Below are 10,807 nucleotides of genomic sequence, written 5' to 3' on the forward strand. Positions count from 1 at the left end.
TTGCGGACAACAAGAAGGCCGATCTCGAGGCATGAGTGGATGGTCTTTTCAGATGATACCAACCTCCATCGGTCACTTGGGATGGGCCGAGGAGACAGAAGATTTTGTCCTTTTTGTTCTGTTTTTGAATCAAGCGGGAAACATGGTCTCTGCATAAGAGCATTTAGATGGGGTTTATCTATTTTACTATTTACTTTCCATGTTTGGAAAAGTTTTAGTTCCGTCGATCGCAGCAGCAACGCCGTCGACGGGTGCAAGATGATGAGGTGCGCGGATGGGAGGTAAACGTAGCAGGTGGAGAAACGATTTCATGTGTAAACTGTCTTCTGGTTGATAATTTGCCGAATGGATTGATAGTCAAATAGGCAAAAGCCGAACATGCTACCTACAACGTCATCTTCCTGTGTACCGTCATATTCTGAGAGAAGTATGTGCCGTTAGGACGAGATCAACGGATTTCAGAATCATCTCGGCGTCGACGTAGCCAAAAGGCGCACGCTCAGTCGTGGCATTGCAGTAGGATCTCTGTCACAACATCACATCGGAGATACTCGCCACAAGCCTGAACATCGAGTGCCAGCATCACATGTTCGATACGCACCGCCCGATCTTTCTCGCCAAAAGTAGTAGGCCGCGGATTTGCGCTAGAGACGGCCGCACTAGGGTTGGGGTTTCAAGTAAGCTTTGAGGCTGGCTGGAGGCTGGTGCGTCTCGGCCACTTTCTGAACACGAGAGACGCCAAACGCATGCAGTTCACAGGCATTATGGGGATTTCGAGGCGTTTTCCGGTCGGGGGGTTCAAGGTGCATAGGGGGTGCGAGATGGCCCTTCAACGCGGAATGCGCCTTGCCCTTGCCAAGGCTGGTGGTGTTCGAGCATGGTACAGCATTTGAGCAGAGGCTGAGCAGAGGTGGGAGTGTCGGGATGGCTGGTTGAGTCTATATGGTCGTTCTTGGGAATTTGGCGGGGATGATTTCGAACATGACGGTGCAATTCTGTAGACCACCTAGATGAAAAGAGCTTGGGGGTTAAAAAAACACCCTTTTGCAGAGGCTGGGCGTTGAAGGCATGTCGGTGGTCGGCCGGTGGTTGTTCGTGAGACTGCTGGAAGGGGTTGTACTTTGGGACGGGTCATGTCGTCGCGTCGTGTGGGTGGACGCTTGATTGACGTGCTCGCTGCGAAGTTGCTGTTGTCAGGGGCGTGCCAGATGGCTCATGATGCCGAACCGGCCAAGTTGCTGTCCTCATGCCCACGTTGCGCATGGCAGGTATAAGACGGTCCGTCGGGTCGGATGAATGGTCGTGTGATAAGACTGGCGGCAGCCGGCGACCGGCTCAGACGAGACGGATCTGCAGCCCAGACGGGATACTTGGGCCCTTGATATAAGCCCGGCAGACTCGGTTCAGGCGCACGCAGGGGTAAACATGGGCGTTTCGGGCCAGTGATCCCCGGATGAGTGGTAGATCTCAAGGATGGGAACTGCCGGCTGAGCGCCCCCGGCGATGCTATGGCGATGCAACATGGCCATGACAGGAAAATCTGGGGATGGTGTTGAAGGATGAGCAGCCTGGTCCAGTAATGTAGCCCCACCGTGATCAGAGACGGGGCACCCGGAGCCGGTAGAAGAGAGCGGGTGGGGATGCTTTGTTGGAGAAGGCTTGTCATTATTGGGCAGAATGATTGAAGTAGGTGCGATGGGCCAGGCGCGGGGCTGCGGGGGCGTCGCGGGGCACCAGGACAGGAAGCACTGTGCTTCCAGGGCATTGCCAGAGAGGGAATCAGCGTCTAACAGCGTCAAACACGGTGTTTCCTGGGCGCCATACTCGCCGCCGCACGGCCTGTGTTTCCCGCAAGAGCGCCCCAAAGAGCAAAGAGCTATGGGGGGGCCCCCACCTGCCCACTTGGAGGGACGTCACTGCCCTTTTTTTTTTGTTGCTCCTGACACGCTCGACACGGTCCAAACTGGCGCCAGCCAAGGGGAAAGAAAGAGTGCCCCGCGAACCAGGATCTGGCTGGAACTGGGATTGCGACTGGGAAACATGGGGGGAGCTCTCCCAAGCTGTCTCTTGCCCCTCCCTCTCCATGCCCCTCCCCTCCAAGGATCGCTTTCCAAGTTGTCACGCCTGTTTCCAAGATCCTCCTCTCCACTGCCATCTCCATACAATGAATGGGGGTGTGACTGCAGAGCCCACGATCCAACGAGAGAGCAGCAAACACCGGCATGGCGCCGACACGAGATGCGAGACGGGCAAGCCGCCCCATCCAGGAGGAGACGTGACGTGACGAACCTCCCGCCCACCGACACAGCGTCAAGAAATCCATGCGCTTTTGCTCCATCCTAGCCCGGCTGTGCTAGCTAGTCATGGACTGGTTGGTGTCGGTGTGGTCTGGTTTCGATGTCCGGGACGGAAAACGCCAGGTCCTACCAACCTTAGTCAAAGCCGAGGGACCATGGCGATGAGAGACCGATAAATACCCCGATCCGTCAACCTCTCGCCCGCTCCCCTCCAGCTTGCTCTTCCTCCTCCTCCTCTCCTTTCCTCCCTCAAACGAAACCTGACTGGCATCTTCCTCATCCTGCAGTGCCGTCACAATGTCTCCCAAGTCCATCCCCCCCCAGGAGATCGAAGGCACCCCAGACTGGCAACACCAGGCCGTCTTCCGACGAAACACTCTCCCTGCACGCTCCTACCACATTCCCGAGACCTCCCTCCTCCTCAACGGGCAGTGGGAGTTCTCCTACACCTCGTGCCCTGAGGAGTCCCCTCAGCCCGGCGACGAGGATGTGCCCGAAGACAACTGGGGCACCATTGAGGTCCCCGGCCACTGGCAGCTCCAGGGCCACGGTCGCCCTCACTACACCAACACCGTCTTCCCCATTCCCGTCTGCCCGCCTTTCGCCCCGACAGACAACCCCACCGGTGTCTACCGCCGTACCTTCAACGTTCCCTCGACCTGGGACGCCAGCTCGCAGCTGCGCCTGAGGTTCGACGGCGTCGACAGCGCCTACCACATCTACGTCAACGGCGCGCTTGTTGGCTACGCCGAGGGGTCAAGAAACGCGTCCGAGTTTGACGTCACCGAATTCGTCAAGCACGATGCGCCCAATGACCTCTTTGTCAAGGTCTACCAGTGGTCTAGCGCCACCTACATCGAGGACCAGGACCAGTGGTGGCTCTCTGGCATCTTCCGCGATGTCCACCTCCTGGCCTTCCCCAAGACGGACAGGATCGACGACTGGTTCCTGCGCACCGATCTGGATGCCAAGTACGAGAACGCCACGCTCCAGGCCACCGTCGATGTCACGGCCTCCACGTCGGACACCCTCAAGATCACCCTCAAGGAGCTCGCCAAGAACGGCGGCGCCGTCATCACCACCCAGGATGCTCCCGTCAAGAGCGGCGACACCAAGATTGACCTCGACTTGGCCGTCTCGAACCCCAAGAAGTGGACTGCCGAGACGCCCTACCTCTACCAGGTGGAGATCACCCTCGGTGCGCACACCATCCAGCAGAACATTGGCTTCCGCAAGGTCGAGCTCAAGGGTGGCTTGATTCGCGTCAACGGCGTGCCCATCCGCATCTATGGTGTCAACCGTCACGAGCACCACCCCAAGTTCGGTCGTGCTGTTCCACTCGACTTCATCAAGAGGGACCTGCTGCTCATGAAGACGCACAACATCAACTCTCTGCGATGCTCGCACTACCCGCCGCACCCCAAGCTCTTCGACATGTGTGACGAGCTCGGTCTCTGGGTTATGGACGAGGCCGATCTCGAGACGCACGGCTTCTACGACTGCATTGCCCGGCCTCTGGACATTCCCGAGGAGTGGGACTACGAGGAGCGCAAGAAACAGACTTTCCCGCCGGCGGGCAAGTACACTAGCCAGAACCCCGATTGGAAGGAGGCCTATGTCGACCGCATGGTCCAGCTCGTTCAGCGCGACAAGAACCACTCCTCCATCATTATGTGGTCTCTCGGCAATGAGGCCTTCTACGGTGACAACCACAAGGCCATGTACGAGTACGGCAAGGCCTTTGACCCCACGCGCCCCATCCACTACGAGGGAGACGTCGACGCAGTGACGGCCGACATGTTCTCGTACATGTACCCTCCCATTGACAGGCTGCTGCACCTCATGAAGACGGCGGGTGTCAAGGAGGACGGCAGCTGGGACAAGCCCATTGTTCTTTGCGAGTATGCTCACGCTATGGGCAACGGCCCCGGTGCCCTCGATGACTACGTCGAGACCTTTGAAGCCAACGAGCGCCTTCAGGGAGGTTACATCTGGGAGTGGGCCAACCACGGCATCTGGAAGGAGGACTCCGATGGCAAGAAGTACTACGCTTACGGTGGTGACTTTGATGACTTCCCCAACGACGGTACCTTTGTCATGGATGGCCTGCTGCACAGCACCCACGAGCCGACCCTTGGCCTTGTCCAGCTCAAGAAGTCCTACCAGCCCCTGCTTCTATCAGTCGAAGGAGGCAAGCTCGTCATCAAGAACAAGTACGACTTTGTTGGTGTTCAACACCTGTCGGCGACCTACAAGGTTGAAGAGCTTGGTGAGAGGTAAGTGATCTGAATACCAGGCTCCCAACTCCTCCATCATGCAAGCGCTAATTTACTGTTCCTCCCAGCACCTCGCACATTGCTGCCGGTAGCCTCGAGATCCCTGCCATCGCAGCCGGCGAAACCTTATCGGTCGACCTTCCAGCCTCGTTGTCGAATATCAAGTCCACCAAGGATGTCTTCCTCACCGTCTCCTTCCGCCTGAAAGAGTCTACAAACTGGGCTGAGCCCTCGCATGAGATTGCCTGGATCCAGCACCAGCTCTCCTCGGCCGAGGCTCCCACGTCCGCCGCGGCCCTCAACACTCTCACCTCCAAGCTCACGGTGGAGAAGACGCGTGCGCGGGCTACCATCTCCGGCCTCGACTTCTCCTTCGTCTTTGACACCGCTCGCGGTCTGCTTGTGTCTTGGACGGCTGGCGACAAGACGCTCCTGGAAAAGGACCCGGCCACGGGTGCCGCACTGATCCCCAACTTTTGGCGTCCCCCAACGGACAACGATGTACCCGTCGCCTGCGTGTACTGGAAGCGCTTCGGCGTGCACGAGCTCACCAGTCAGCTGCGCTCTCTCGAGATTGTTGAGTCGGCTGACAAGGTTGAGATCTCCACCAAGACGTTCCTGTCCCCCCCTGTGCTCGCCTGGGGCTTTGAGACGACGTCCAAGTACACAATCAGTGCCACTGGTAAGCTGACAGTCGATGTTGACCTGACGCCTACTGGCCGCATGCCGACGACCATTCCTCGCGCCGGGTTTCAACCTCCACCTTCCCAAGGCGCTCAGCCAGGTCAAGTACCTCGGTCTCGGCCCCGACGAGTCGTACCCCGATAAGCAGACGAGCCAGCGCGTCGGCGTGTACAGCGCCACGGTGCCTGAGCTGCAGACACACTACGAGGTGCCGCAGGAGAACGGCAACCGCATGGCGACGCGATACGTAACGCTGACAGAGGGTGGCCACGGCCGCGGCTTCCGCGCGACGCCCTCGGACGCTTCGGCGTGGACCGACGAGTCTTGGCGCGACTTCAGCTTCCGTGCCAGTCACTACTCGGCCGACACTCTTCACTTTGCCAAGCACCCGTGCGACCTCGTCGAGGCAGATGCGACGCTGCTGCGTCTTGATGCTCGCGTGGCTGGTGTCGGCAGTGCCGCGTGCGGTCCTGGTCCGCGTGAGGACCTTCTCGTCAAGACAGAGCCCCTCAAGTTTGGCTTCGTGCTCGAGCGTGTAGGATTTTAGATGCCATATGAGGAAGGGGAAAATCGGGGTGGAAATGGTTCCGAATTAGACGGAATAAGTTATGAACGTGATGACACTTCAATACAGTATGAATATGTTCAATTATAGCACTGTGCGACCTCGGTGAACTAACCGTTGTAAGAAGGATTGGCAGCACGTCGACCTTTGCACATCGACATCTGAGCATCTTTCAAGGCAGTCTCGACGACCTTCGACAACCAATTATGGACTCTCCAGCAGCAGCGAATGTTTTGGGGACCCTTGGTGCTGTATGTGAATCCTATTTGTACCAGCAAAAACTTGGGCACAGAGCAAAAGACGGAGCGCTCATCATCCTTGGCAGGTCTGCTGGTCCATCCAGCTCATCCCCCAGATCGTCATCAATTACCGCCGCCACCACGCCATCGGCCTCCAGCCCTCCATGATGATGCTGTGGGCCTGGGCCGGCGTCCCCCTGGGCGTGTATAACATTGTCCAGGACTTCAATGTTGCCCTGCGCATCCAACCACAGATCCTGACGCTGCTCAGCCTGGTGACCTGGATCCAGTGCTACTATTACGAGAGGGTAAATCACCACTATCTAAGCTGCAACCGTCTCTGGATTTCATAGTCACTCACCTGGATTTGAAGAAATGGACCGTTGCCCGCGCCCTCGCTGTCGTCGTCCCCGTTGCGGCCCTGATGGGTGGCATCCAGGCGGCCCTCATCGTCGCTCTGCGCATCGCCCGCCATGCCGAGGCCGAGTGGCCCCTCACGCTCATGGCCGTGCTCTCGGCCGTGCTCCTCGCCGCGGGCGTGCTGACGCACTACTGGGACATCTGGACGCACCGCACCGTGCGCGGCATATCGTTCCTCTTTGTCGGCATTGACGCGCTCGGCGACGTCTTCTCGCTCGCGTCCGTCGTCTTCCAGCCGCGCCTGGATGTACTCGGCATGGTCATCTACGCGACGGAGCTGGTCCTCTGGATCGGCGTCTTTGCTGCCGGGGGCTGGTATAACCTGCGGCCGTGGATGCGGGGCAAGCTGAGCAAGGGCGGAGAAGGGGAGGACGAGTCGCCTGCTGCTGACGGGCCGGGTGTGCAGATGGACGGTATCACGGCGCATGGAAACCACTCGTCGAGTTCGGTCTTTCGGACGGCCTCGAGGGAGGAGGCCAGCGGGGTACATCACAGGATGGTCACTTCACTCAGGGGGAGCGTAGAAGGATGAGGATGAAGGGCCCCCCCCGTCGCGGACGGGGAGGCAGATTCGCTGGCCCATGAACCCGGAAAAGGACGCAATGACTATAACCAACACCGATACATTCCTAACCTTGATATATCCCCCGAAAGATGCCACAAAAAAAGACGAAAGAACAAGAGAGGAATAGACCCGGCGCCCCGCTATGCCATGATCGCTGCCGCACCGAAAGCCACGATCGCCGCCGCCACGCTGAAGGCCTGTGCCGAAGCGCCGTTTCCCTGGGTCGGCAGGCCGCTGGGGTTGGTGACCTGACCGGGCTGCGTCGTGTTGGTCACGGGCGTGCTGCCAATGGCGCCGTTGTTGTTATTGTTATTGTTGTTTCCATTGCCGTTGCCGTTACCGACACCGACGCCGGCACCAGCACCGCCGGCGTTGACGCAGTTCTGCGACGAAAAGCCCTGGGCGCTCTCCTGCAGGGCGCGCGTGAAGCCAGCAGCCATCTGGGCGGCAATCTGCTGCGCGGCCTGGGGCACCTTGCTGACAATGGCATCGATGAGGCTGCCGGCGCCGGTGGTGAACTCGCCGACCTGGGCGCGGACGACGTCGCAGAGGTTGGCCTGCTGGAAGGCGGGCTTCTTGTTCTGGAGGTTCCGCACGAGGCTCTGACCGTTGGTCTGCAGGCTGCCGACGAGCTGCTGGAGCTGGACGGCCTCCTGGAGCGTGAGCTCTGTGCTGCCCTGGATTGACGTCGCGCCCTGCCGGAACGTGTTGATGAGCTGCTGCGACGCCTGCTGCAGCTGCGTCGGGTCCGTCGTGAAGGCTTGCACGGCCTGGTCCAGCGAGGCGATGCCCGTGCCCACCTGATTGATGACGCCCGTCACAATGGCGAGCTCGCGCACGACAAGGGCCGGAGCGTCACGTTCTACCGGCGTCGGCTTCTCCGCGACGGCGGAGCCGAAGGCGGCCATGGCCAGGAGGGTGAGATGGGTGGTGATCTTCATGGTGTATGCGCGTGTGTATGTGTATCGTGCTTCGTTCCGGTGGTGAAGGAGGTATGGCAAAGATGTATGGATAGAGGAAGAGTGTGGTCTGTGATGTGTGGCAAGGTGAGGACAAACAAAACAAAAATGCAAATAGGGGATGCCGATGCTTATAGATTTGTTTAGTTGCCAGCGTCTCAGGGCCAGCAAGGTTCGAGAAGCGGGCTCTGCCCTCTGCACAGACCGGGGATGAGCTTGCGGCCTTGGGTCTTGACCATGCTATCCAGTCCTGGGTTTCATGTGGGCTGATTCGACTGCTGAGGACCGTGGACGGCGTATCACGACCGCGTTTCTCCTCGTCGAGACTTGGGCCGACGGACGACAAAGCAGCCCCTCATGCCTCACGGGGTGACAGAGTGGACGACAATTTCGGATGGAAATTCCATCTCTGGGTTCGGAAAAGGCGCAATATCTGCAAATGGCTGTTATGGACAGACAGTAGGTAGGTAATTGTATCAGAGACCGAGAGTCGTGATGAAGCTTTCCGCTGGTGTAAACCTTAAGTCAACCCTTGCTCTTTGTCGGTACCACCAACACAGCCAGGACCATTGAACAAGACTAAGTAAGGGTCCTTCCAACGACCTCTTTGGAAGCCGTTCTAGAAGATGTCGAAGATGCGTTTTGTGACCACTGAAATCAGAAGCAGTGGTGAGGATTGATACTCCGCTCGGACGTGGTCGATGAAACGCTCCTCGTGCGGCTCAGCCTCCTGATGCGCACCCAGCCGGCATCCGAAGCCGTGCAGCGTGCTATTCCTGGCCGGCCCCCTCCCCGCTCGGCCGTCGATCGAAGATCAACTGGGGCCATGTCGAACTTTTCTTTCGACTTCTCTCGTGGCGGTATTCATCGATTATCGGGTCAGATACTGGTCTGAGGGTGTGCGGCCGTGCCTCGGCCGGCTTGGAGCTGTAGCGTTCTGTTCTGCTTTTGTGCACCATACAGAGGTCGAGTGACATTGCCAGATTGAGTGACGTGCTTCGAGGCCATCGCTTACAGTTGAGAGCGTCGCACTGAAGGAGTATCAGCTCTGAAACATTCTGACCTCGCGCGCCCTCGCGTCTCCACATCCGGCAGCAAACAGAAAGCCTCGTCATGGTGCATGTCCCCAAACGCGACGAGCGAATGCACTTGAGATGAAGGCATCGTTTGCTATGACGAGCTGGCGGCTGCCAAGTCACATAAACCACATGCTGTCTGAAGGGGATGGCAATACCCCAACATGAGCTGAACGTGAGGCAGGCTGTGTCCGTCGGTATCACCACGTGTTGGACGCTGACCAGCGTGTTTCCTTGAAGTGGCAATGGTCTATTGTTCGCCGGTTTGTAACTCAAATTCTCAACCTCGAGTTGAGATGGGTATCATGCAAAAGTCGCATCCCTATCGACCGCAACAGTGTGGCAGCCCTGAACCTTGTACCAGAAGTTGCTTCCCGTCTGTCTTTGAAGAAGGAAACACTCGGAACATAGGCGAGGCCTTGCACAGCGATCCGTCCGTCCGTGCCCAGCCCCCTGGCCCTCACTTGAAGATACGCTTGCCGCCGGTCCGCACGGGAAACCGCTCGACACCGTCGCTCTGCTGCTCGTGCCACAGCCCCTGCGTGCCCACCCACCCGCTCTCGCCCGACATTTTGTACTGCCTCCATGCCTCGCGCAGGTGCTCCGGGCGCAGGGGGCCGCGCTTGTCCTTCTCGCTGAGGCGGTTGATGTCGCCGCGCACGGTGGGATCTGTGTTTTGCGGGGGGAACTCGACCTCTGACTGTTTCTCGCCGGTCGCGTTCATCCACTCCCCCTGCACACTGATGGCCTTCTCGATGAGTTCGCCGATGAAGTATTTCGACACGGATTTGATAGCAAGCGTGACGGTAGGCGGCACCGATTGCGAGACGGTGGCGTTGACGACCTGTACGATCGGTGATGGACCACGTCAGCAAGCGTCGCTCACGTATGAGTAAGAAACCAAGAAAGAAAGAGGGAAAACACACCCTCTTGACGACGTTGTCGGTCAGTTTGGCCGCGCGCCAATTCTCATAACGGTTCATCTGGTCCTCGTCGAAGCACTCGACAAGCATGGCGCGCAGCCTGATTTCCTCCTGCTTCTGCTCCTGCGTCCTCGTCTCGCCACCCACGAGCCCCATCTGCATGTCGTTATCATCATCGTCATCGTTGCCGTCATCGCCATTCTGCCCATCGGCACCGCCGCCAGCCGTCCCCCCACGTCCGCTGACGAGCGAGGGCGTGGGCGTGCCCGCGTCGGGGGCGCCTTCGGGGTTGCGGTTTTTGGGCTTGCGGCCGCGCTTCTTCTTCGGGGGTCCTGCTGGCGCGCTGACTTGGCTGCCGCTGACGTGACTGGCTGTGTCGACCGAGGGGGAGCGCGCGAGAGGTGATCGCGCCTCGGGCGGGAAGGAGGTCTGGCGGAGGGGGTGGGTCGCCGAGGAGACGGAAAGAGTCGAGGCCTTGCGCCGCTTGAGAGAGGGTTGGGAGCCGCCGTCGGAGGCGCGCTTCTTCGAGACGGGCAGTGGCGTGTGGGCGGGATAGGGAGGGGAGATGGCCGTGGGCGACTGGCGTAGGGGGGCGAAGCCATGCTGGCGGCTGCGCGCGGTGTGTTTGTGGCTGTCTCGGAGTGATGATCGATACGATTTGACGATGAAGGCGAGGTATAGATGGGGGGCCAGTTTCAGAGACCAAGCGTTCGAGATGGATGTGGGATGTCGAGCTACATCCGTCGTAGCTGCTGTTTGCTGCTTGTTGCTGCGAGGCTGAGAGTTCTGACAAGGGAGGCTGA

The 10,807-nt window shown here is 59.0% G+C and overlaps 6 protein-coding genes across 6 annotated transcripts in view; 4 read left to right on the forward strand and 2 right to left on the reverse strand.

Annotated features, from left to right (window-relative positions):
- VDBG_06477 (calcium-transporting ATPase) overlaps positions 1-285 on the forward strand; it is a gene marked incomplete at both ends in the record, with an annotated part of 3,684 nt that extends 3,399 nt beyond the window's left edge. The window contains one exon of the mRNA XM_003002869.1: positions 213-285. Coding sequence (XP_003002915.1) covers positions 213-285 — 73 coding nt within the window. The remainder of the gene's footprint in view (positions 1-212) is intronic.
- Positions 286-2,594: 2,309 nt separating this feature from the next.
- VDBG_06478 (beta-galactosidase) lies at positions 2,595-5,804 on the forward strand (the record flags this gene model as incomplete). The annotated part of the gene is made up of 3 exons (XM_003002870.1): positions 2,595-4,573; positions 4,642-5,266; positions 5,346-5,804. 3 exons carry the CDS (start codon positions 2,595-2,597, stop codon positions 5,802-5,804), a joined length of 3,063 nt encoding a protein of 1,020 aa, XP_003002916.1.
- A 224-nt stretch (positions 5,805-6,028) lies between these two features.
- On the forward strand, positions 6,029-7,013 carry VDBG_06479 (PQ loop repeat protein; the record flags this gene model as incomplete). Its single annotated transcript, XM_003002871.1, has 2 exons — positions 6,029-6,073; positions 6,435-7,013. The coding sequence occupies 2 exons, from the start codon at positions 6,029-6,031 to the stop codon at positions 7,011-7,013; spliced, it is 624 nt and encodes a 207-aa protein (XP_003002917.1).
- A 173-nt stretch (positions 7,014-7,186) lies between these two features.
- VDBG_06480 (cell wall protein) lies at positions 7,187-7,987 on the reverse strand (the record flags this gene model as incomplete). The annotated part of the gene is made up of 1 exon (XM_003002872.1): positions 7,187-7,987. The coding sequence occupies one exon, from the start codon at positions 7,985-7,987 to the stop codon at positions 7,187-7,189; it is 801 nt and encodes a 266-aa protein (XP_003002918.1).
- Positions 7,988-9,541: 1,554 nt separating this feature from the next.
- Positions 9,542-10,606, reverse strand: VDBG_06481 (conserved hypothetical protein; the record flags this gene model as incomplete). Its single annotated transcript, XM_003002873.1, has 3 exons — positions 9,542-9,925; positions 10,008-10,356; positions 10,464-10,606. 3 exons carry the CDS (start codon positions 10,604-10,606, stop codon positions 9,542-9,544), a joined length of 876 nt encoding a protein of 291 aa, XP_003002919.1.
- A 113-nt stretch (positions 10,607-10,719) lies between these two features.
- The window catches only part of VDBG_06482 (GTP cyclohydrolase I), a gene marked incomplete at both ends in the record, with an annotated part of 1,787 nt that continues 1,699 nt past the window's right edge, over positions 10,720-10,807 (forward strand). Inside the window, one exon of the mRNA XM_003002874.1 lies at positions 10,720-10,732. Coding sequence (XP_003002920.1) covers positions 10,720-10,732 — 13 coding nt within the window. The remainder of the gene's footprint in view (positions 10,733-10,807) is intronic.

This window comes from Verticillium alfalfae, genomic scaffold (genome assembly GCF_000150825.1).
Source record: "Verticillium alfalfae VaMs.102 supercont1.8 genomic scaffold, whole genome shotgun sequence".
NCBI lineage: Eukaryota > Fungi > Ascomycota > Sordariomycetes > Glomerellales > Plectosphaerellaceae > Verticillium > Verticillium alfalfae.